At 43.6% G+C, this 24,856-nt stretch overlaps 1 protein-coding gene across 25 annotated transcripts in view; it reads left to right on the top strand.

The window, feature by feature from the left end:
* The window catches only part of CDON (cell adhesion associated, oncogene regulated), a 109,872-nt gene that overhangs the window by 23,373 nt on the left and 61,643 nt on the right, over positions 1-24,856 (top strand). For 22 of the 25 annotated variants that reach the window (XR_007920241.3, XR_011378521.2, XR_001793506.4 and 19 more), the window contains 6 exons: positions 15,030-15,165; positions 16,763-17,035; positions 18,242-18,388; positions 19,154-19,297; positions 20,580-20,867; positions 22,982-23,251. Coding sequence is in view for 22 of the 25 variants with exons in the window: in XM_089335439.1 (XP_089191565.1) it covers positions 15,090-15,165; positions 16,763-17,035; positions 18,242-18,388; positions 19,154-19,297; positions 20,580-20,867; positions 22,982-23,251 (1,198 nt within the window). In the remaining 3 variants the exon portion in view is untranslated. Of the gene's footprint in view, positions 1-15,029; positions 15,166-16,762; positions 17,036-18,241; positions 18,389-19,153; positions 19,298-20,579; positions 20,868-22,981; positions 23,252-24,856 lie in introns of those variants that run through there. The other 3 variants (XM_089335466.1, XM_089335459.1, XM_089335455.1) reach the window with 2 other exon arrangements.

The raw sequence follows: 24,856 nt of genomic DNA, 5'->3' as shown, positions 1-24,856 counted from the left end.
AGAGTTCATGTTCGGAAACTTAACTCCCAGTGTTGGGAGATGGGATCTTTAGACTAGATTAGGTCTGCTCTCTGCCCTCATGCATGGATTAAACACGGTGATCTCAGGAGTAGGTTCCTTGTTGAGGGAGTGGCTTTCTTGTGCTCCTGCCTTTTCGCCATTCCATCGTGGAATGACAAAGCACAGGGCCCCCACCCGATGCCCGCGCCATGCTCTCGCTCCGTCTTCCAGAGCCGCAGGCCACTAAATCTGTTCTTTCTAAATGACCTAGTCACTTGAGTCTTCTGCTATGGCAGTAAGAACAGACTTAGCACATAACACTTTTTTTTTTTTTGCTATGTAAATGAATGAAAACCTACTCTTTGTGGTTTCAGGCTGCAGACTACAGTCCCACTGATAATCTCTCCTTAGAAAATGGGTTGAGTGAAGAGATTTTAGAAAATTAAGCTGAGGTCCAAACCCACAACATTCTTTGATTCTCAGAGCCAAACTAGGCATGTGATGTTGTATAAAGAAGAAGGTTTTAAAAAGTCTCACTAAAAAATAAAACAGAAAACCCTCGTGTTGTCAACAGTGAAAGCCTTCAAAGAAGAATCCAGCCTGCAGGGGTGTGTATGTGTGTAATCATGGAAAACAATGTTCTACACATGTGAAGCGTGACTATTGTGTAACCATGAATGATGAGGGCAGTATCGTTTTTAAGAAATTGAGCTTTTATTTATAAATACCCACATACATATGAGAATTGAGTCTTTAGAAGGCCTGCTATCTTGGAAGCGATATTTAATCTCAAATTGCTGTTACTGTGCCAAGAATATTGGAGTCCTTTTTGGAATTGTCTTTAGTGTTCTGAACTTTTTTTTTTTAAACTTTGGTATTGTCTTTTTTTAAATAGCCATTAATAAATAAATAGGGTCATAATGTTGGGGTTAAGGCTATAGGAGGTTAAAAAATCAGGTGTAATCATAGAGAATGGTTTTCATGCCTGGTGTATACATTCTGATAGTGAAGGGTTTGCAGGAAAGTTTTGCACAGACAAGCATGACTGGAGTAAGTTGATCTGTCTTCTGTTGGATCTCTGTGCTGCTGTGTGTCTGTGTGTATGTAGGGGTGTGTGCGCATGTGTATCTTCTGTATTCATGTCCTTGAGTCATTTCGTGAGACTGTCCTGTTCACTGCTGCCTAGTGTCATGGTGCCGGGCAGCTGCTGCTGCTGGTGCCAGTTCAGCCTTGCTCGAGCTTTGCTGCTTTTCTGCTAGGCAGGCTGGACCTAATGTCAAAGACAACTTCTTGGGCTTTTCTGATTGGACTAAAGCCTCATGCTGTGTCATGCTGTATTTGCAAAGACTCTGTGATCTTAATTGTTTTTGTATTTCCTAGTTCATTGGGACTTGGTATCCCAACTGTTACTTGGGTTTTAGTTTTAATTGCCCATCACGGATGAGAAGTTTTTTGGGTTGCAATTTTCCTTGGTACGGACCAATGTATATTTTTATTACGCTTAGCCTTACCAGCCAATTAGATGCTGACTACACAGTAATCTGTGATTGACTTGTATGTCAATTTAAGAATGTGCTTGAAGAGTCCTGTTGTCAATGCACAGCCACTCTTCCATGGTGGGATGGCAGATTTGAAGCTGTGTCTGACCGAATTCCCAGCACTAGTTTGAACAAAGCAGGGGCATGTAAGACATCTAGGCTCCTTCCATTGTTTCTTAGAGCCAAGTTTAAAGATGAAGTATTTGGAAACTAGTATCAGAATGTTCCAGCTCTCTAGCAAACACATCACTCAACAGGTGACCTAATGTAGAGCCTGTGATCCAGCATTCAGCCAACTTTGTTTCAAGTTTATTTGCAGCAAAGAGGCTTTCCCAAGATTTCTATTTTTTTCCTATTGGTACTTTGCTGAATGCTTGACTGTAGATGTCATAATGTACATGGAAATGAGTTTCTCCTTGAGGTTGTTTTCCCTTTGTTATTAAAATGGAATCTAAACCAAACCCCATGAGGGTAGGAATTGTAACTGCCAAGGAAAATCCCATACTTAACAATAGTCCAAAGTATCATTTGGCGAGGTTAAAACAGACAACTGTCTTAAAGCCATTACCTAACTCTTAAACAGAGCGCTTCATCACATGTTTCCATATCCCTCCTCCTTATCCTCCATCAGAGGAGCCTAGCCAAGTGTCTGTCTGCAGGTTTACAATATTAGCCTTTCCAAGCTTAGCTGGGTTTCAGGAAATTTAAAAATTTTGCTTTTAGCCTTTGTTTTGTGGTTACCATAACGTCTGTTATTTTTTTTTTTCTCATGAACTGATTCTAGTGACAGAGTTGAAAATTTGAGGAGTGTTGGACTAGTGCTTGCAGAGTAATCCTCTTGCAACGTACTGCATTTTGTCTTTTTAAAAATCTCTCCCAAGTCACTTTTTAGAATATCACCATTTGTATGCAGCCATGTTTTAAAATATTCGCAGTGCTCCTGGACAGTCCACTGTGAACGCCAGAATCATCTTATCTGTGCAGTTCTTGGCTTCCTGTCCTGCAGAGGCAGGAAGAAATAGTCGCTCAGAAAGAGAGGGGAACAGGAACACTTGACTTTTGAAAAAAAAACCACGCAGATACGGTGCACAGAACCTCAGCCTGTCCCTGTGTAATTAGGACCACATTGCTTCCATGGCAGTTGGCCGCCCCTCAACTCTTGCCTTTTTCTGCTGTGACCTTTGATCCCAGTGACCTTTCCTGGGGTTAGTCCTAGGCCCTTTTCATTGTGTGGGAGCCCAAGTGGTTCATGCGGAGTTGATTATTTCTTTGCTCATTTGGCCTTTCTGGTGCCATAACTCCACGTCACTTCCATTTTCTTGCCCACTTTCGGCGGTCCACAGTGAAAGGAAGGGCTTTTGCAGCAGCAGGACCCTTTGTGTGCTTGGCTGACTCCACTGCGCCTGGGCAGGAGCGGGGGGAGGGCTGTGAGGGCTGTAGGTGTCACTTTTTTTTTTTTTTTTTTTTTAAAGAAAAGCTGATCTGAGTGATTGCATGATCATTAATATGTGCTCATCAAGTGGGTTTTGTGGTCAGTTATATTTTGAACCGAGGGGCTTTATTCTGGCAAGGAGAGCCTACTGCCTGCTATTGACTGTGGACCTGGGTGCTGGGTACCCTACAGCTCTTCCTTTGTCAGATTTATGTGTTCCTTCTCCTACCCAGAGGCCTGTGGCAGGTCAGAGAAAACATCGTCGTCAATTGCACATGACTGCTTTAAGGGATTCTTTAGTTTCTAAAAGAACCCACACCGCCCCCAGAGATTAACATGTGAACTATTAGATTCTCTGCTTGTTGCAACTAGATTTACTTTGCCTCCTTTCCTCACCCTCCTCTTCTCCCCCTGCCCTCCTGTAAAATCACTGAAGGATGTATGCCAGCCGTTGCTCTCATTTTGTGGACAGCGTGAACACCGTCACTGATCAATGCCACCGTGATCATGAAGGAGTGAACAGTTAAGGAGCATATGATTCTCCTAGTGTGTTAACACCTTTGAAACGTCTATCAGTGTGGAGAATGAATGACTTTCAAGAAGTCTAGGTGCTTGATTCCATCCCTGGAATATTTTTTCCTTTTCTTAAAAGATTTCTTTTTCCATAAGTGGTGTTGATAGTGTGGGTTATCTTGAATGAAGAGTTCTTGGGGTGGTATTTGGCATAGCAGTGATGCCATTGTTTAGGGTGTCCGCATCCCATACAGAAGTGCCTAGCTTTGAATCCCGGCTCCACTTCTGATTCCAGCTTCCTGTTAATGCACACCCTGGGAAACACTAGGTGATGGCTCAGGTAGTTGGGTCCTTGCTACCCACAGGGGAGATCCGGATTGAGTACTGGGCTCCTCTGGCTTCAGTCTGGCCCAGCCCTGGCTGTTGTGGGCATTTAGGAAGTGAACCAGTGGAAGAGAGTGTTCTGCCTGTCTGTCTGTCTCTATGTCTCTATTTCTCTGTCTTTCAAGGAAAATTAATTAGTTAATAATTCCTATTCCCTCAAATGTGGATTTTTTTTTTTTTTTAATTCAGCCTGCGGCTCCCTACCTATTCAGGATTCCCTCTATGTGCTGCTGCTGACCAAATCTTACCCACCATCCAGATCTGCCATCCAGACCTCCTGTAGCTCCAGGCTTTGTGCTCGTCTGCCAGATTTCGTGCTTAGAATCCATTTCCATCTTTGTCAGCTCAGTAGCTCCACATCATCAGATGCACTGTCTCTCCATTGCCTCCTCTCCACTCAAAATGGCAACGATGAACCACAAAATGGTCTGCTCTCTCTCATGCCTCTCCTGTCTTAGAAAAAGTGTATCATCCACTCAGTCTCTCATCCAAGTCCTAATCTTGGACACTGGCCTTGATTCCTTATTTACTGTCAAAGCAGTGAGAAAATCGAGATGTGAACCAATGGATGAGTGGATTCCAAAGACATCAGAGTGGTGTGTTCCTCCTTAGTCCAACCCACTCACTCTCCAAGTCCTGGAGCTTCTTCTACTTAGGTCTTAAATATGCCCCTGTCTTAAAGTTGTTTCGGTCTTATTAATTGGTCCTCTGATAATCTCTGAGTATAGATCCCCAAACTCTTTCTTTTCTTTTCTTAAGATTTTATTTATTTATTTCAGAGGTAACGTTACAGAGAGAGGGAGATAACAGAAAGGTCTTCCTTCAGCAACAGCTGGAGCCGGGCCAATCTGAAGCCAAGAGCCAGGATCATCTTCTGGGTTTCCCATGTGGGTGTAGGGGCCCAGGGACTTGGGCCATCTTCCACTGCTTTTCTAGCCCATAGCAGGGAGCTGGATCAGAAGAGGAGCAGTCGGGACATAATCGGTGTCCACATGGGGTGCCAGCGCTGCAGGCAGAGGCTTAGCCTACTCGCCACAGTGCTGGCCCCACACAATCCTCTTTCACAACAGCCTTCTGACTTCTCTTCAGCCCTTCTCCTCATTGCCCAGTAAGCACTTTATTTGGAAGGTGCAGATCTGATCGTGTATTTGCTTGACTCCTCGCGGGATAAAAGCCAGACACCATAACAGGAGTTCTATTGTCCTTTGGGCTCTGGTTTCTACTCTCTGTGTAGCTTTCCCTCTCACTACATCTGTACTACTACATCTGAGTGGAGCCCATACTGCCTTGCTCTTTTCTACCGTTGACTGCAAACCCGAGGTTCTCTCTGTTTAGAATCCCTCCCTTCTCTTCCTCTTCCTACTTCCCCAGCACGTGTTCATCTGATCACACGCAATCTTCATTTCCTCGGAGAAACCTGCTGCCCTCCATATCTTGGTGAGATGCGCCTTTGGTTTTTCCTGTAGCATCTTGTACTTGGCGTAGTCTGTAGCTCACCCGTCTCTCCTTCACTGAACTCCTTTAATCCCTGAAAACCTTTATTTCCTCAAAATTCTGCCCCTTAGTGAAAACCATGTCTGTTGGATTTGATGGAATAAAATCATGATGTATTGCATCCCAATTCAAGATAGCCAGTTTTCCCAGAAAACTGTATCCATTGCACAGTGAAGACCGATTTGTAGAGGTGCTAAGCAATATTTTGAAAGGAAATCTATTCTTAAATAGTTGACTTGTTTGTCACAGGTGGAAGGGAAGACTTGAGGGCAGTGGCTATTGTTGGAGGGACTGTGAGGCCTTTGAAGCTGGTGGTGAGGAGGCGGGGAACTCCACAAAGCTACAGCATGAGAAACACCTGCCAGCAAAATACAGGCTAAACCACAAGCTCCAAGCTCGTGGGTATGCTGCACACCTCGAGATGCTGTCTTCCTTAGCATGTGGCACTGCTTCATGAAGCTCAAGGTTAACGCTCATCAGATTCAGATAATGCCATTATTTCTGCATGATATGAAGGTGCTTCGAAAAGTTTGTGGGGAAGTGCCATTCAAAGATATGTTTATGTTGGTGTGACACCATTTAATATGCATGCATGGTTTTTTGAAATACTCATTTTCCATGGACTGTCTGGAGTAGTACCCTGATGCTTTCTGACTAAAACCCGTGGTGTCATATAAATTAATGAGTGCACCTTACCTGAAATGGTCATAAATTACTACTTTTTAGGGTGATTTTCTTTAGTTCCTGTAGGAAAGAGTTGTTGTACTGAACATAAAGAAGCAGTCCAAAAAGAGGGATAGCTTTTTAAGAGTCATTATGGCAAAAGATGCCCTCTGGGTAGTGGCTGTGGTAGGTAAGTCTGTACTTTAATTGCCTCTATAGTTGTCACCTCCCCCATGTGATTGTAAGCCTCATGCTGGGAGACGTGGTGTCTCTTGTTCATGGTTGAGTTCTCAGGATATGTTTGTGCCTGACCCAGCACAGGCATGCATCGAGTGTCAGTTCCTCTGCTTTGAGCTCTTTCAGTACTCTTTTACTTTCTGATTATACTTAGGACTTTTTCTCTTATTCTGGAGTTAGTTACAGTCATGTCCCCTTTTCCTAGCTCCATTTCAATTTCCTTGTTTCAGAATTACAGCTTCCTTGTTTTTATATCCCTCATAGGATCTTGCCCAAAGCAAATGTCCTATGAGGGCCCTTCAAAAAGTTTGTGGAAAGTGGAATTTAAAGACAAGGTTCCGGCAGGTTGGGACATTTGTCCCAGTGGCTTAGAGGCCCCTTGGCACACCAGCATCACACACTAGAGTACCTGGGTTTGGTCCTGGCTCTGCTTCTGATCGTCCTGTTAACAGGCATCCTGGGAGACAGCAGATGATGCCTGAAACAGTTGGGTCCCCATGCTACCTGTGTGGGAGGCCTGGATTGAAATCTGGATTCCTGGCTTTGACCCGGCCCAGCCCTGGCTGTTGCAGGCATTTGGGGAGCACCCAGTGGGTGGGAGCTCTTTGTCTCTGTCTCTCTCTTTCTGTCTGCCTTTTACTAAAAATTTTCAAAAAAGAAGAATTTTACTGAACTAATCGTGATAGAACCTAATCAAGAATTTTTAAGTAAATGTGTTTTAGTTTTTAGTTACTGCAAAAATAAAACTTTCATTTTTTTTCTTAATGGCTGATAAATAACATGTTTTGAATTAGATTGTTGGAAAATAGGGGTCAGTCTCTTAAAAGAAGGAAATCACCATGTTTTATGCAGAATAGAATTCCTTTACAAAGGAAACTAATGTAAAGAATTTCCTATTTTGAAGAACTGTACTGATCCCAAAGCCAAGTTTTTGTTCGCAAATTAATCCCAGTTATTCCCTGAGCTTGAAAGAAAAGTATGAGGAAGTATGACATCGGAGCCTAGGGAGGAGGTAATTCCGAAAGACAGCCTTGATCGTCTTTATGAAAGCAAAGGCGTGGCTTCAAAAACAAAGTAATGAAATCTAGAGATTCAGGAAAGACTTTCCCCACAGGATTATTCTGGCAGCGTGTTGAAAAGGGGTTATAAAAGCAGTAAGTTCACAACCTGAACAATAAGTTAAGTAAACGTTAGGGAAGTATTTCCTCTCTCCTTCTGAGATGAGGCATACCTTTAGCTCCCTTTGCCCACAGAAATGCTGCTAAGCCTGGAGTGGCACATCTATTACACTCTGTTACACACGACAAATTGCTTTCTGGGTGGATGTGAAGGGAAGGCTTAAAGAAAGCCCCCTAACTTAAGAATTACCAGCTGTTCTTTGTAAGTCAGCCCTCCTGCCAGACATGATGGGAGCGCTCTCCATAGCCTTGCAGTGTAGAAGAAAGTTGTCTTGGTTTGTAGGTTTAATGCGCCACTACACCTGACTGCCCTCACTCCCCAGCCCCACCCCTCTTGTTTTTCTTTTTCTTAATGCCTTACAGACTTTTTCCTGGAGAGACTGTTACCAGGTGCTATCCTGGAAACACAGTGACGACTAAACATCTTCTTGGCCCCTCAGAACGGCAGTGGAGTTGACTTTTAACTCCATCTGAAGACATGAAGGAGATAGACTTTCTCATGGTCGTCTTAATTCCATCTGAGACCAGTGAGTTAGGTGAATCCTATTAGTGCTGTTTTTCACACGTGGAACCCAATCCCTGGAGTTGTTTTACTATTTCTAGTGGTTTAGGCACACAGAAGTGTCTGCATACTGTATGGACAAGGAAAGCAGAAGAGAAGTGAGAGTAAATTTTGAAATGAATAGGAAGTTTACAGTCTTAATGCCAGCACATATTCCCATGAAGTGTCAGCAATTTTTGCACACAAATTTATTTTTAGAGAAATACATGTTATAAATTAGAACCACACAGCATAACAACAGGGACTCCTATTCCTACTTTATAATGGGTTTTGGGTAAAAAGCAGAAATGTTGTGTCCATGGTGGTTTTTTATCAGAGGGAGTTCAGAGAATGACGAGGTTCCGTAACTGTGGCCTACAATACCTATGCCTTTCATCTTCTTTGCAGTTACTTTTATGTAAGTCCAGAATCCTGTTAGAGAAATCCCTAATAGGCAGTGAATGTTGCCTAATGCCTCATCAAGCATTTTAATTGATCATTCTCAAAGCCATGTATTATACTCACACTTTACTTTCACTGTGTGAGGCTCTAAACGGTAAGCTGGCTGGGAGGGGTTGCCTTGGTGGTCTGCTGATGGTGTTGTTGATATACTGGCGGTCCCTTTGGATGACAGCTTAACAATATGTATTGAATGTCTTGAAAATGTTTGTGCAGATATATTAAAAAGTAGCCTGATTATTCAAAAACGAACAGCGAAGAACATGAAAATAATCCATTCAGTAGAGTATTTGCAGCTGTTACAAATTATGTTTATGAAGAATTTAATATGGAAAAGTGATCATTGTGTAATAAGTGAAGAAAAGGATATAAAACTGTCACAAAGTGAGGGGAGTGGGTATTTAGCCTACTACTTAAGATGCCTATTAAGACAGCCACATTCTCCTCACTGCACCTGAGTTCTGTTCCTACGTGAGGCCTTGGATTCCAGCCTTCTGCTAATGGGGACCCTGGGCGGCATCGGTGATGGCTCCGGTGGTTGGGTTCCTGTCACTCCTGTCCAGGGAGGCCTGGATTGAGTTCCCAGCTCTCAGCTTTGGCCGTGGCCTTGGAGTTGACCCAGGCCAACCATTGTGGGCATTTGGGGAGTGACCTACTGGATGGGAGCTCTCCCTCAAATAAAGAAATAAATGCTAAAAATAACCTCTGCTGTGTGTTATGATCTCAGTTATGTTAATATGCTTATGTATTAAAGAAGTACATCAAATGTGTTACCTGTAGGTGGTGGGCTTGTCCTTTTTATACTTGTATACATTTTCCATGTGTTCTATGCTGGATGTTTTTTGTCAATGAGTATTTTTAAAAATTTTTTTTTTTCAAAAAAAATGAGTATTTTTAAGAAAATATTTGAAAGACAGAATTACAGAGAGGGAGAGAGAAAGGGAGATTTTCTATCTGCTGGTTCATTTCCCATATGTCCACAATGGCCTGAGCAAGGCCAGACATAAGCAAGGAGTCAGGAGCAAGGAACCCCATCTGGATCTCCCATATGGAATATCAGGGGAACAAGCACTTGGGCCATCTTCTGCTGTCTTCCCAGGCACATTAACAGGGAGCTTGATCAGAAGAGGAGCAGGCAGGACTTGAACTCTGGCTCCGATATGAGATACTAGTGTCATAGGCAGTGGCTTAACCCACTACCCCACAACAAATACAATATTTGTAGAAACTTTTTTTGTTAATAATTTTCTACTTAGAAAAGTGACATACTGACTGTGAAATTTGTGAAAAAAAAATTGAATATTTTGTTTAAAATATCAGCAGGCATTAAGTTAACATTGGGGGCTTTAAAAAATTCTAAATGAGAGCCACACTGAAGTTTAAAAAATTAATTGTAATTTTTTTTAAAGATTTTATTTATTTCTTTGAGAGGTAGAGTTACAGACAATGAGAGGGAGAGACAGAGAGCGAGAGGTCTTCCGTCTATTGGTTCACTCCCGAAATGGCTGCAATGTCCAGAGCTGTGCCGATCGGAAGCCAGGAGCTAGGTGCCTCTTCCTGATCTCCCGTATGGGTGCAGGGGCCCAAGGACTTGGGCCATCTTCACAACAGAGAGCTGGATTGGTAGAGGAACAGCCAGGACTAGAACCGGCGCCCATATGGGATGCCGGTGCCGCAGGTGGAGGATTAACTTACTGTGCCACGACGCTGGCCCCTGTTTGTAATTTTTACAAGAGAATATTTGAATGTCATGTGTCCTGGAGCAGAGGTCATCCAACCTGGCAAGTGATGTGTGTGTGAAGCCCATGTGGTGTGGAGTGGGCTGGTGCGCTCCAGCTGCAGCCTTTTCTTTCTTTCTTGGTCTGTGTTTCTACACCAGAAGAGAGGGGAGAGGAGGATGGAAAACAAGTGTATATAGGAAATGAGGGTGGCTGTCCCTCTGCCTAGGTCAGTTTTTATGGGTATGAAAGAGGACATACCTTTTTTTTTTTTTTTTTAAAGATTTATGTATTTATTTGATAGAGTTACACAGAGAGGAGACGCAGAGAGAGAGGTCTTCCATCTGCTGGTTCACTCCCCAATTGACTGCAACGGCCAGAGCTGCACCGATCCGAAGACAGGAGCCAGGAGCTTCTTTCTGGTCTCCCATGTGGGTGCAAGGGTCCGAGGACTTGGGCCATCCTCTACTGCTTTCCCAGGCCATAGAACAGAGCTGGATCGGAAGAGGAGCAGCCGGGTCTCGAACTGGTGCTCATATGGAATGCTGGCGCCTCAGGCCAGGCCATTAACCTGCTGTGCCACAGCACTGGTCCCGAGGATATACTTGTTAAGGCTGCTGACTTGTGTGTGAGACTGTGGCAAGAGTGTTGTTTGGCTGTGGTGAACCTGGCCACATAAAACTGTCCATTTGTTGTAGCAGTACAGGGGGATATGTGTGTATGTATATAAAACCAAATCTACATATATTCTTCTAAAAAATGTGAATTTTCTTCTACTTGAAAGGCAGAGTAGGGGGTGAGGGGAGGAGAGAGAGAGAGATCTTGCATCAACTGCTTTCACTCTCCAAATGTCTACAACAGCCAGGGCTGGGCCAGGCCCAAGACGAGCCAGAAACTCCATCCAGGTCTCCCACTTGGGTGGCAGGGATCTGAGCAGTCGGCCATCAGCCGCTACCTCCCAGGATGCATTAGCAGAGAGCTGGATGGGAACTGAAGCAGTCAGGCCTCGAACCAGCACTCCGATATGTGAAGCAGATGTCCCCAACTGCAGCTTCAGCTCCCGTGCTACCATGCCTGCCCCAGAGTGTGTGTGTGTGTGTGTGTGTGTGTGTGTGTGTGTATATACACACACACATATATACACACTATATATGTATGTATTTGTATACTATATATGTATGTCTATATTCTAGTAACCTAGTCAAATAGTGGGGCACTAAAATCAAGTTCCTTTTTTGAGAAAGAGTACTTTTGAAGACAACACTGCATCTCTGACCCTCCCTGTGGTCTGTGATGTTTATTTGTGAGTTTGTACCTGAGGTGCTGTTGGTGGTGGTTGAATATGTCAGTTACCTGACTCATGGACAACAGAATCCTACTCTTGTTCTTAAGATCACAGTTTACTAACAGAGCAGGCTGGCCATGGGTAAAGATAATAACCAAGTCAATAGATACTTGTTAAATGCTTTTATGGCCATAGGTTCTTTCCAAGTTCCAAAACCAACTGAAAGCATGCAAGGAAGGTAACCTAATAGAAACAGACTTCATAAAGGAGATTCCCATGTGCTAATATTTAAGTGGCAATAATGAGCCACGGAACTTCAAAGAACAGCTATCAAGTATCAGTAGGTCACGTGCTAGGGTTAAAGTTGACTCTAAAATTTGTTTCACTGCTTTTTAATAAATAAATACTTGAAGAAAGATTTGGCAAAAGAAGACACGCTCCTCTTGTCCCCATTCTCTCAGGGAAGGGTCTCCTGTTAACAAGTTATTGGAATGTTTACTTTGCCTTGAGTGCTTACCAGTGCTGTGTCAACCCTTAGCCTTGAACCAAGTGAGAATTCAAATAAACCAGAAAAGTTTTCACACAGCTGCTCCCCCCTGCTGATGAACAGTGCCAGTGTGTCCCCTACCACTTTTTAAAAGAGGTCAGCAAGGAAAAGAAAGACCATCCATGACCTGATACCCAGGAACTGGATAAACTTGAGTTTGCAACTTTTGGCTTTTGGAGTAGCTTACCACAGAGAGCATGTGCAGATCCTGGGAGATACTATATGGTTTATGATGAGCCCTATTTAAGGTACCTTGCAATGGTTAGGATTAACCTTTCTTTGCATAAATGAAAATGTGTGTAAAATTCTCATTTTTAAAATGTCAATAATGAAGCACCATTGTTAGATTTTTGTTGTATTTCATAGTTACAGGTTCTATGTCCAACCTTGGCCAAGTAGGAATGGAGGTCAAAATTTGCATATACAATAACCTAGTGGAGCATAGTTTCTAGTATATAGTAGGTACTTATTATTTGCTGATTTTTAAAATTATACATATGAGTGAATAACAAGGATAGCTAAAATACACTGAATTCAGATGAGATGTCAGTTCTCATTAAATATGACTTTTAAGGTAATTCTAGGAATTATGTTCTATTATATAAGAGTGTTCTTGCCTTCCAAGAAGACAGAGCCATGTGACCAGATAAGTCACTTAATAGAGTAATGAGTACAGTGGTGGGTGCATGTCCAGGCATGGAGGAGAAAGAATTAACCATATCTGAAGGATGGCATGCAGATTGTTAATTAATTGTTAGAAAGATTTTTTTTTTGTTTTATTTGAAAGGCAGAATTACAGAGAAGCAGAGAGTGAGAGAGAGGTCTTCTGTCTGTTGGTTCACTCCCCAGATGGCCACAACGGCTAGAGCTGTGCCTGTCTGAAGCCAGGAGCCCCTTCTGGGTTCTCCCACGTGGGTGCAGGGGCCCAAGGACTTGGGCCATCTTCTACTGCTTTCCCAGGCCATAGCAGAGAGCTGGATTGGAAGTGGAACAGCCAGAACTTGAACTGGTGCCCATATGCAATGTTGACACTGCAGGCGGCGGTTTTACCTGCTAAGCCATAGCGCTGGCCTCATAATTTATTTATTTTATTAATTTATCTTGTTTATTTTCCATATATCCCACTAGAATGTGAGCATAAGGTGGGAGTTTTTGTCTGTGTTACTAATTTTATTTAGGTATTTTTAATTGCTCTACTCCCAAGCTCGTGGGATGGTACCTAACATATGACAGGCATTCAGTAAATCTTTGTTGCATGAATGAAGGATTTTTGATAGATATTACCAAATTGCTCCCCAAAAGAACCTACTGGTTGTATTTCTATCAACAGTGTAGATGGCGATTTGTTTGTTTTAACCCACATCCTTGCCAGAGCTGGGTTTTGTCAGACTTTGTTAGTTTTGCTAAATGTGCTGTACTACCTTTGTATTATAAAACACAGAAGCAAACCTTCCCTTGAGTGCCACCCATCTCCAGCAGTTCCCGGTGCTTCTGCTGCTTTGGTTTGGCAGCACCCTTGAAGGAGTTGTCTGCCTGCTGTCTTCCCAACGTCAGACCCTTGTTCTTTTCTCTGCTGAAACTACTCTTGTCTCCATAACCGTGACTCCCATGGTGTCTCACCTTACTCTGCCCCTCAGTGTTTGAAACAGGTGATCACTTTCTTCATCTAGAAACAGATTCATTTTTCTCTCCCAAGGTAACACTCTTCTGGACTTCTTGCTGTTTGATTGCTTGCAACTTCTTAGTCTCCATTTGTACTCCCTTCTGGTTTGGTCTCTGAAGTTGGAATATCCCTAGGCTCTTGTATCTCCTCTCCTCCATCCTCTAAATATATTTTCCATCAGGGGAGCTCCTACAGACCAAGCTTTCATAGGCCTGAATTCTATTTCCAACAGTGGCTTCTCCCCACAGCTACAGACTCCTGAATGCACCTGTGCACTTGACGGTAGGATTTGAATATGTTGCTCAAACTTACCTTGGCCAGAATAGAAGTGATGGCTAATCTCCTTTTTAATCTTTTTTATTTCAGCCAACAGGGCCATTAATTATTCTATCACATAACACCCAAGAATTATCCTTGATGCATCTCTTTTATCTCACATGGCATTATTCATTCATTCAGAAAGTCTTGTTGATTCTACCTGTAAAATATATTCTGATTCCAGTTACTTTTTCCCACGTCCATAGTTGACTCCCAGGCCTAACCCACCGTGTCCTCATCTGTCCCCCAGGGTGATTCCAGTATCACCTGATTGATCTCCGTCTTCCATTCCTGCCCCAATTCAGCCTGTGGCTCACTAGTCGGTGGTTTTTTGAAAGCCTGAATGAGACCACATTACTTTTCTTCTCTAAGGGTTATCTCGTGCATTAAGAATAAATCCCTACACCTTTCTCATGGCCTTCAGAGATGGATGTGATCCAGCCTCGCCTTCATCCCTTACTGCTGTCATCTCACTGTCGCAGTTGACTGCCAAGCACAGTCACGACACAGGCCTGCACCTGCTGTTATTTCTGTTTGTACAGTGGTTGAGCCCGAGTCCCCCACCTGCCAGAGGTACCACTTCATAGGGTTGCTCTGAAGGTTAAGTTAGTATATTGAAAGCAGTGAAGTGGTGTCTTGCACATAGTAAACACTGAGTAAATGCTGGCTATTATTTTTTGTTTTCATTATTGTTACTGTGTTTGGGAAAGTAGAGGAGGAATGCATGTTGGTTGTGTTGAGTTTTCCATACATGTGAGGTATAGAGATAGAAATGCACACTAGGCAGTTGGATGTATTCATTTGGGATGATTAGTTCTGTGAGATAAGGACACCCTGGTGCCTTGGGAGGATGAGCAAGACATCTGGCTCAAGTTTAGAGTCTAGAGATCCACTTATGAATTGAGAAGCAATGGGTCCTTACGTGCTTGGGACATGATGTACTTTATACAGAGTGTTCAGAATAAGTGGCAGCCATTGTGCTCACAACTCTGGCTACTCAGATGGGATATTTCAACAGTTTTTGTGGTCTAGATTTTCTCTTTTTCAATGTTTTTGCAGTGAGCTGAGGCCTGGGTTTTGCTCCAGAAGTCTGCCCTGCTACTTCTGTAGTCTGGCGCTATGCATCCAGATCTTGGGCCCTTATGGACACTGCTGTATGTTCCTCTCATGCTTCTGAGCTCTTCTGCAAGTTCAGGTAAGAGGAGGGAGTGGCAGGGATTCATCCTAGTCCAAGAAAAAACAAATTGAATTAGAGATTTTGCCAATAATAGTGGTTTCTAAAAACATTTCTAAGACTTGTTTGATCAGCTTCATGATTTTAAAACTTGGTTAATGAAGCATTTTAAGACTGTTTTAATCATGCTTCAGGGATTAGCTGTTCTTCCTATCCTTGTCCTTAAAATTTATTTCTTTGATTGCCTTAAAAATATTTTCTGACCACACTTTTTAAAATAAGAGAGCATCTTAGAAATTTCTGAATTTGGAAATGGTAATGGAAAAAAATGCTGGCTACATACTACCAAGGAGTAATGTAGTACTGCATGTAGTAGACCATGGAGTCAGAAAGGTGTGCTGTTCACCTTGTGGTGAGAGATGCTGGTTCAAGTCCCATGCCTGCCACTTTTTTCCATGAAAATGTCTAATTTATTACCCACCTCTTTGGCTTCCTGAAAATCTTAAAGACATTTATTATGAGCTGTATATGTAAGTACCAAACCTAACACACAGCCCGTATGCATTGCTTTTATGTGAAAACCTGTGTGCATTGCCTTTATGTGAAAACCCGTATGCATTGCCTTTATGTGAAAACCCATATGCACTGTTTTTATGCGAAGATATATGTAAGTTTGTGCAGATACAGGGATGTTTATTCACTGAATAACATCTAGTTGTTATCTGTTAAAACACTGTACAACTCTGTCAGATGTGGTAAAGGAGAAATCGCGTTAGTAGTTTATCCTTATGTTTTGTGAAATGGGAGCCCCAGGTTCAGCCAAGAGAGGCACTTTCTTTGTCTTCATTTCTAATTAGATATCCTATAAAAGTAGATTCAACAATTTATTGATTTTTTTTCTTTTAAATATGTTATTTCACCAGAGTAACAACATTCTTGCTCCCCTGCCCCTCTTTGGGGGGTGGGGAAGTTGCTAGTGATAATTTTAGTGCAGGACTGCCTCCCCCCCGCCCCAAATTCCTGGAGAAATAGAACAGATGAAACTATTTCAAACACCAAATGAAAATATGGAGACTTATATGCAAGAAAGAATCGTTGTTGTACTTCAGTGTGGCTGCGCAAATTTCTATTTCTATTTTCTTGGACATTGAGAATGCTTTGATACTTAAAGGTGAGGAAGTGCCATAGCCTTTACTCACAGAATCACTTGTTCTCCTAAGTCAAATCCCACTGGTAAAATAGGAGAGAACTCTTGATTTTGAAAGTCATTTTCAGTTTTTCAGGTTCTTCCATTTTTTACAAGTCACTTTGTTAACAGAGCAGTTTGAACAGAATTAGTATTGTATCTGATTTTTATCATAAGCATTCCTGTCTGCTCTGCCGTAGTGGTTAAATCCCAGGCTAACATGCTGACCTCCTCATTTTTTCCTTCCAAAAGATGGGCTTATGAGAATGTTGCTAGAACTTAGAAGCTTTAAGAACTGTACTCTGTATAGATCAGAGGGTGCTTTTGTTGTGAAGAGTCAGATGCCATGTGTTGAATGTGCCCGTCTCTCTGTATCACTCCCTCTCTCATATTCACCCCCTCCCTTTGCCCATGGGGAATGTTCTCTTGCAGACTTGACACCTTCCTTCATTTCTGAGCCTGTCTCTGCTGTCCAGAAACTTGGTGGACCTGTGGTGCTTCATTGTTCTGCTAAACCTCTGACCACTCACATCTCATGGCTGCATAACGGAAGAAGATTGGATAGGAACATGGAACAGATTAAGGTGCACGAGGGGACTTTGACGATTCTTTCTCTGAACCCCTCCCTTTCGGGTTCCTACCAGTGCGTTGCCAACAATAGCATCGGTGCCATTGTGAGTGGCCCTGCGACAGTCTCTACTGCAGGTGAGTGTAATTTTACCCCTGTTAATAGATGCACTTTCTTGAAATGACTTCAAGTACTTGAGTTTGTGAATAGTGGGGAAAGCCTGGGATTCAGCATAAAGCATTCGGGAGGTCTTATCCAGCCTTAACTCAAACCGTGTGTATAACTTGGGGAACATGCTCCAACTTCTGGGAGCCTAGCCTAGTGACGTCATCCGTGACAGTGGTATGGAAATGATTTTATTTTTAAATCAGGCCACTTTTCTAGTGAATTCCTAATAATTTTTTTCTGTGCGTACTTAAAAGCCCTTGATATCAATAACAATACAAAAGCGATTGTCTACTTTGACACTCAATGCTTTCATACAGCCTTTTATCTTTCTTTCAAATCTAATTTTTTATTTGCCTTGATTACTGAGTGATTTTAATTTATTAAATTGAAACCAGGCTGAAGAAGCAGGAAAAAAATAACTGACTGTAAAGAAAGGAATGTTGAGTATTGAACTTATGGAAAATCTGGAATGCGTGGGTTTTCGGAGTAAGTTTGAGCCATCTGCCTTTCAAAGGGTGATGGCTTACAGTAATGGAAAACGTCTTTGTGAGGGCACCCCTATTTACAGAACAAATCTGGATTCCCCAGGAGCAGTGAGTTTGTCATAACTGAGAAGAGTAAATGTTTTTGTAGCGCTCTGACCCATAGGCAGCTCCAAGACACACTGGAGGGCTGCATTCCTGGTGCAGGCTGCTGAACGCGTGGTGCTTTGGGAAGAGTAGCGAGCCCTTCCCTGCAGCCTCGTCTGTGTTACCATAGCCAGATAATCGAAGCGACCTGCCGCTTTGGTGTTTGATCTCCTGGGTCCACTCCCAGAAGGCATTTTATTGTGTATGAGTAGCTGCCCACAGAAAAAAGATTCATCAGGAAATCAGGAGTTTTGGTGAGGGAGTACTGATCTGGACAGAATGGGTCTAATTGTGCTTTAAGGCTCTCTCTGGTGCTTCAGGAGTAGTTTGCTTTTTCTTACCGTCTCCTGCAAGCAGGGGCCCTGACTTAGTGCTCAGCCTTCAACCCAGCGCCTCCCCGGCCCAGCTGCGCTCTGAGTAGCAAGGTCATGCCGCCCTCTGGCCGTGCTGCAGATGTTGTTTCTAATTTTTACATTTCCATTGGGAAAAAGAATTCAAAGCTGCATTTCTTAACTATCTATTTATCTGTTTGCTTATTTATTTCAGTTCTTGGTGATTTTGGTTCATCAGCGAAGCCTGTTATTACAGCCGAAGAAAAAAGCACTGGTTTTATTGGCTGCGAAGTACCGGAGAGTATCCCCAAAGCTGAAGTGCGCTACAAAATCCGGGGCAAGTGGCTGAGACATTCCACAGGTGAGACCTTCCCGGAAAAACCAGTGGCACTCCCAGAGCACCTGTTCCTTAAATAACCTTCTATGAAGCTTTGTATGCTAGGGACCATGGCTATGAAAGTGCCTAGAGAAGGTTGTCTGTCAGAGGTCAAGTGGAAGAGACAGGAACTCTTGGTTACAAATGACTACAGTCCCATACCCCAGGAGCCTGCTCCCTGCACCCATTCAGGTCCCGGCTCTGATACCTCTTCCTCAGGGAAGACTGCCCTGGGGACCTAGTCTGAAATGATATGCCCTGGTGCTCCCTGGCCCCTTCCTTCAGCCTTGGCGCTTAGCAGAATCGATCAAGCCTGTGTGCTTGTTTGTTTTGCACCCTTTCTGTGCCACCGCCGTGCTTCCCATGGGAGCACTGGCTCATATCATCTGCTTTCTCCACTGCTGTGTCCCGCGTGCATACCGGGCTGGCACTGGCAGGAAACAGCCACTCTGTGTAGTGCTTGAAAACAGTGAGAGAACAGACGATGAGCGAATGCTGGGAAGCTGCAGTGTTGGTGAACCTGCCTTTGACCCAGCATGGCTCCTTGTGTGTTGTCAGCATGTCTCTGAAAGGTGTGCTGCTGTTATACTAATACCGCTGATGGCTTTTTAGAAATCTGCCTGACTGTCCCAAATTTCCTGTGACTTGATTGGCTGCTGTCTAACTGTGAAGCGTCACCGGCCCCCTTCACTGGTTTGCACTGTGTCTTCAGACTGAGAGGCTGAGCTTCTTCCTTCCTTCCCCCCGCAGAGAATTACTTCATCCTTCCCTCAGGAAATCTCCAGATTCTGAACGTATCCAGAGAGGACAAAGGATCATATAAGTGTGCAGTTTACAACCCTGTCACCCAGGAATTAAAGGTCGAACCCGTTGGCCAAAAGCTCCTTGTGAGTCGTAAGTATTTGGAGGGGAACGGTAACCAGAAAAGCAGGAATCTTCTAAAGTGTTCATCATAAGAAGTTGGGGAATGAGATTCCATGTTTTTTTCAGATCCTGTTGTTTATAGTAAGAAAGTCTTACCAAAAATGTAAATACATGAGTGCTTTATGGAGTAGCACTGTACATGTTTTAAACTAAAAAAAAATTCTTTTTTTCAAAATTTATTTTATTTATTTGAAATGCATAGTTAGAGAGAGAGGTCTTCCATCCACTGGTTCACTCCCCAAATGGCCACAATGGTCAGAGCTGGGTTGATCCAAAGCTAGAAGCTTCTTCTGGGTCTCCCAATCTTCCACTGTTTCCCCAGGCACATTAGCAGGGAGCTGGATCCGAAGTGGAGCCCAACTGGGATGCCGGTGTTTCAGGTGTTGGCTTAACCTGCTACACCAGGACACCAGCCCCACTATACATGTTTTTTTTTTTTTTTTAATTAAATATTTAAAAAAAAAGATTTATTTGTGTTATTTGAAAGGCAGAGTTGCAGAGAAAGAGAAAGGTCTTCCATCCTCTGGTACACTCCCCAGATGGCCGCAATGACCAGAGCTGTGCTGATCCAAAGCCAGGAGCCTCATCCAGGTCTCCCACGTGGGTTCAGTGGCTGAAGGACTTGGGTCATCCTTTACTGCTTTCCCAGGCCATCGCAGAGAGCTGGATCAGAAGTGGGACTCGAATTGGCACCCATATGGGATGCTGGCACTGCAGGAGTCAGCTTTACCCACTACACCACAGCACCGGCCCCTGTATATGTTTTAAAAATACAACGGTAGAGACAGGAATTTTTTGAGGTGACAGAGTGAACTCGGGGAGGGAATTTTGCCCTTTGCTCAAACACAAAGAAAAATTATAGAGGAAATACAGTTTTTTAGCAGTAATAGTCAAATGGATAGCCAACTGTGAATTTGGGAAAGCGGGAGAGATCTGTGCTCTTTCTCTCAGGTACAGTAAAGCCTAGGGCTGATTCTTAGGTGGTGGCCTTTGAGTTGATGTAGCGCCAGTAAGTTGGAGCGCAATAGAGAGATTTCTGATCTTGAGAATTCTCCGTTTCCACGTGACTAGTGCAGAAGTTCCCCCAAAGGACCACACATCTGCTAATCGTCAGCTCAACCCGCGTTAACTACCTCGGAGGACCTCGTGGCATTAAGAGGAATCAGTGGGCACCCAGGGGTGCACACAGCTTAGCTGCGGACGACGGTGGAAGTGGATGCTGACTGGCGCGTTCTTGTGTTCCCCTGTCCAGGCTCTTCCCCAGAGGATTTGCGCATTCTTCACCCAGCCGTCTCCAAGGCGATGACCGTTCCCTCCCGCAGCGCTGTAACCCTGGAGTGTGTGGTGAGCGGGGTCCCGGCCTCGAGAGTGCACTGGCTGAAGGATGGGCAGGAGGCCGTGCTAGGCAGGAGCTGGAGGAGGTGGCACTCTCACCTTGCCACGGACAGCATCGGCCTGGCCGACGCGGGCAACTACACCTGCGTGGTGGGGCGCTCCTCGGGGGACGTGAAGCACGTGACCTACAGGGTTACTGTACTGGGTAAGATGTTACTGAGTAAACGCTTTTTTTTTTTCTGGTCTAATGTTTGAAGGAAAGATTAGTTGTGCACGAGAAACAAAATAGGACATATCTAGAAATATCTACGCCAGTAGCCAGAACGGGCTTGGTTTTTCCTAAGGATTGCTGATTGCATTTCACAGTGGATGTTCTTGGGAGCCTTACCCCTGGCTTGGTGATGTAATGCAGAACTTGTTCTCCCACATTCATGATGGGGAGGGAAAAAACTGGAAATCAGTCAACTGGAAGAGTCTGGGCTGTATCTGTGTGTAGTATACAATAGCGGTAACCAAGGGAACTGACTAGAAAGACATCAAAACGAAGTCTGTCAGTGTCATTTTATTTTCCCTTTTGTGATTACCTCTATCTACCTTATTATTTTACGACGTTTCCATTTGTAGGTTGAATGTCCCTAACCTGAAAATTCAAAATCTGAAATTCTCTGAAATCCAGAAGTTAAAAAATATTTCGATTTTTTATTTGGAGGTGGGGGAGAGAGAGCGAGCTCCCATCTTCTGGTTCACTCCCCAAATGCTTGCAACAGCCTCTGGCTGGTACTGACGCCAGGAGCTAGGAACTCAGTCCTGGTCTCCTTGGGGATGGGAGGAACCCAGTTACCTGAGCCATCACCGGTGCCTCCCAGGGTCTGCATTAGCAGGCAGCTAGGGTCAAGGGCTGGCAGGCATTGAACCCGGGCACTTGGACATGGGACTTGGGCATCATAAGTAATGGCCCAAATGCCCACTCCCTAGCACTTTCTGAGTGCAGACCTTTTTTTTTTTTTTTTAAATTTTTTTTGACAGATAGAGTTGGACAATGAGAGAGACAGAGAGAAAGGTCTTCCTTCCATTGGCTCACCCCCCAAATGGCCGCTACAGCCGGAGCTATGCCAAGCTGAAGCTAGGAGTCAGGTGCTTCCTCCTGGTCTCCCATGCTGGTGCAGGAGCCCAAGCACTTGGGCCATCCTCCACTGCCTTCCCAGGCCACAGCAGAGAGCTGGACTGGAAGAGGGGCAACCAGGACTAGAACCCAGCACCCATATGGGATGCCGGCACCACAGGCGGAGGATTAACCAAGTGAGCCACGGCGCCGGCCCCCGAGTGCAGACCTTATACTGAACAGTTTCAGAGTGCAGTATTTCAGAGTTTCAGATTAGGAATGCCCAGCCATTAAAGTCTAGGCAAATATTCCAAAATCTGATAGACTAATTTCTGAAACAATCTTGGTCCTTAGCATTTTGGCTGAGGGATATGCCACCTGTATTTTCTTTATCTCCGAGCCATCCCTTTTCTTCCTGCCAGCTACCTGATTGTCATGTGTAGCAGCAAGAACTGTTTTCCTTTATCAAAACAGGTCTTCATGAAAATCAGAAAAATTAGAAACTAATTCATAGTAAATACCTTTTTATTTAAATCATCCACATGTTATTTACACAATGGCCTGATATAGGTTAGCAACACTGAAACTGATAAAAGTCTGTGGCAAGTAGACTTTTAAATCCAATGATAACCAGGACTGTATTAATATGCATAATAATTTATTTTAATATACTCCAAATGTTGTTACGTGATCTACTTTTTTGGGTAAAAAGTGACTTTATGGATGTATAGGATGTCCCCCCTTGCCTATTATACACCTAAACTCAAAGTAGAATTGATTATAAAAAGACTTTAATCTCTGAATCAACCCTTCTTCTGTTTTGGCTCTTGTTTAGTGTGAAATCCAGGGAAGCTGTTACTTTATTTCAAATTAGTCACCTGAAATAAACAAGAAAAGCCCAGGATTAGAAGCTGTGGTTTGTGTGTGTGTGCCTGTGTGTATGTTTGTGTGTTCCTGTGTGTTGGGGGAGTTAAGTGGGTGCAGCAATCTATAAAAGGAGACCAACTTATTAATAACATATGGTTTATCCTATTAGTGGAAAGTTAAATACATTTCTAATTTTTTCCTACTGACCACAGCAGATGGAAGAATGTGAGTAAACAATACAAGTTGGTTTCAACTAGTTATTGGGAGAGAGAAGATTTTATATGACTCGAGTGATAATTTAAAAAGTACATCTGGAGGACTGGAGTTTAACTTGTGTGTTTTATTTTCAGAACATGCCTCAATTTCTGCAGGACTGCAAGACCTGACGGTGTCTCTAGGTGCCACAGCTCATTTTACCTGCAATGTGCACGGGAATCCAACCCCCAAACGCACCTGGTTTCATAATGCACAGCCCATTCACCCATCCCCACGACACCTAACTATAGGGAATCAGTTAACAATCAGTGGGGTTACCTTGGAAGATACCGGACTCTATCAGTGTGTGGCGGATAATGGGATTGGATTTATGCAATCAACTGGAAGACTTGAAATTAAAAACGGTAGGCTTTAGGGCCATGTAATTACTGGAAATTTTTCATTATGGTTAGGCTTTTTTTTTTTTTTTTTTTTAAAGATTTATTTATTTGAAAGAGTCACATAGAGAAGGAGAGGCAGAGAGAGAGAGGTCTTCCATCCGCTGGTTGCGCTGATCCGAAGCCAGGAGCCAGGAGATTCCTCCAGGTCTCCCACCCGGGTGCAGCGGCCCAAAGACTTGGGTCATCTTCTACTGTTTTCCCAGGCCATAGCAGAGAGCTGGATCGGACATAGAGCGGCCAGGACTTGAATTGGCACCCATATGGGATGCTGGCACTGCAGGTTGCGGCTTTACCCACTACGCCACAGCACCAGCCCCTGGATAGACTTTTATAAGGTGGTTCAAAATGAAATCATTTTTACTAAAAGAAAATAATGCTACCACAACACTAGCATTATGTTCAGGTTCCTATCTAGTGGCAGATAAGTATTTTTATAAAGAAGCAACCTTATTTCATCAAGCTCATTATAAGAACATTTAAAAAATTTATTTATTTATTTAAAAGGGAGACTTGGAGGGAGATAGAGATAGAGAGAGAGAGAGAGGGAGAGAGAGAGAGGGAAAGAGAGAGAAGGATCTTTGATCTTATTGGTTCATTCCCCAAATGGTTGCAATGGCCAGGTCTAGGCCAGGCTGAAGCCAGGAGCCTGGAACTCTATCCAGTTTTCCCACATGGGTGGCAGGGGCTGAAGCACTCCGGCCGTCATCTACTGCTTTCCTATGTGCATTAGCAGAGAACTCGATCAGAAGTGGAGCAGCCAGGACTCCAACTGGTGCTCATGTGTGATGCTAGCATCACAGGTAGTGGCTTAACATACTGTACCAAATTTGCAGTATGTACTACATAGTTAAAAAATTGTGGGTAAAGTCTCTCTCATTCCTGTTCTCCAGCCAGTGAGATTCCCTCTTTAGAACTAATTAGAGGGCTGGCGTTGTGGCAAAGCAGGTTAAAGCCCTGGCCTGCAGAGCTTGCATCTCATATGGGCGCTGGTTTGAGTCCCAGCTGCACCACCTCTGATCCAGATTCCTGCTAATGTACCTGGCAAAGCAGCAGAGGATGACCAAAGGCCTTGGGCCCCTGCATCCATGTGAGAAACCCAGAAGAAGCTCCTGTCTCCTGGCTTCAGATCAGTTCAGCCCTGGCTGTTGCAGCCATTTTGGGGAGTGAGCCAGTGGTTCGAAGACTTACCTCTCTCTGTTTCTACCTCTCTCTATAACTCATGTCTTTCAAATAAATAAAGTAAATCTTAAAAAAGAAGAACTAACTAGTTTTATCTATTTCTTGAATACTTGTATATATGAACATGCAAGCAGTGTGTGCTTGCATACATGTGTGTGTACTTGCATTTTGTAATCTGTATTTTTTAACATAAATCATGGCAGCATTTGAGAGGCAGAGAGAAACACACACACACACACACACACACAGACACACACAGATAGAGCATGCATCTACTAGTTTACTCCCTAAATACCTGCAGCAGCCAGAACTGGCCCAGGGCTGAATTTGGGAGCCAGGAACTGAATCCAGGTCTCTCACATGGGTGGCAGGGACCCAACCAGTTGACCT

This window comes from Oryctolagus cuniculus, chromosome 1 (genome assembly GCF_051225735.1).
Source record: "Oryctolagus cuniculus isolate XC-2025 breed Fujian yellow rabbit chromosome 1, ASM5122573v1, whole genome shotgun sequence".
Classification (NCBI taxonomy): Eukaryota; Metazoa; Chordata; class Mammalia; order Lagomorpha; family Leporidae; genus Oryctolagus; species Oryctolagus cuniculus.
The sequence above is the reverse complement of the archived record's forward strand: the minus strand, read 5'-3'. Positions and strand labels throughout refer to the sequence as shown.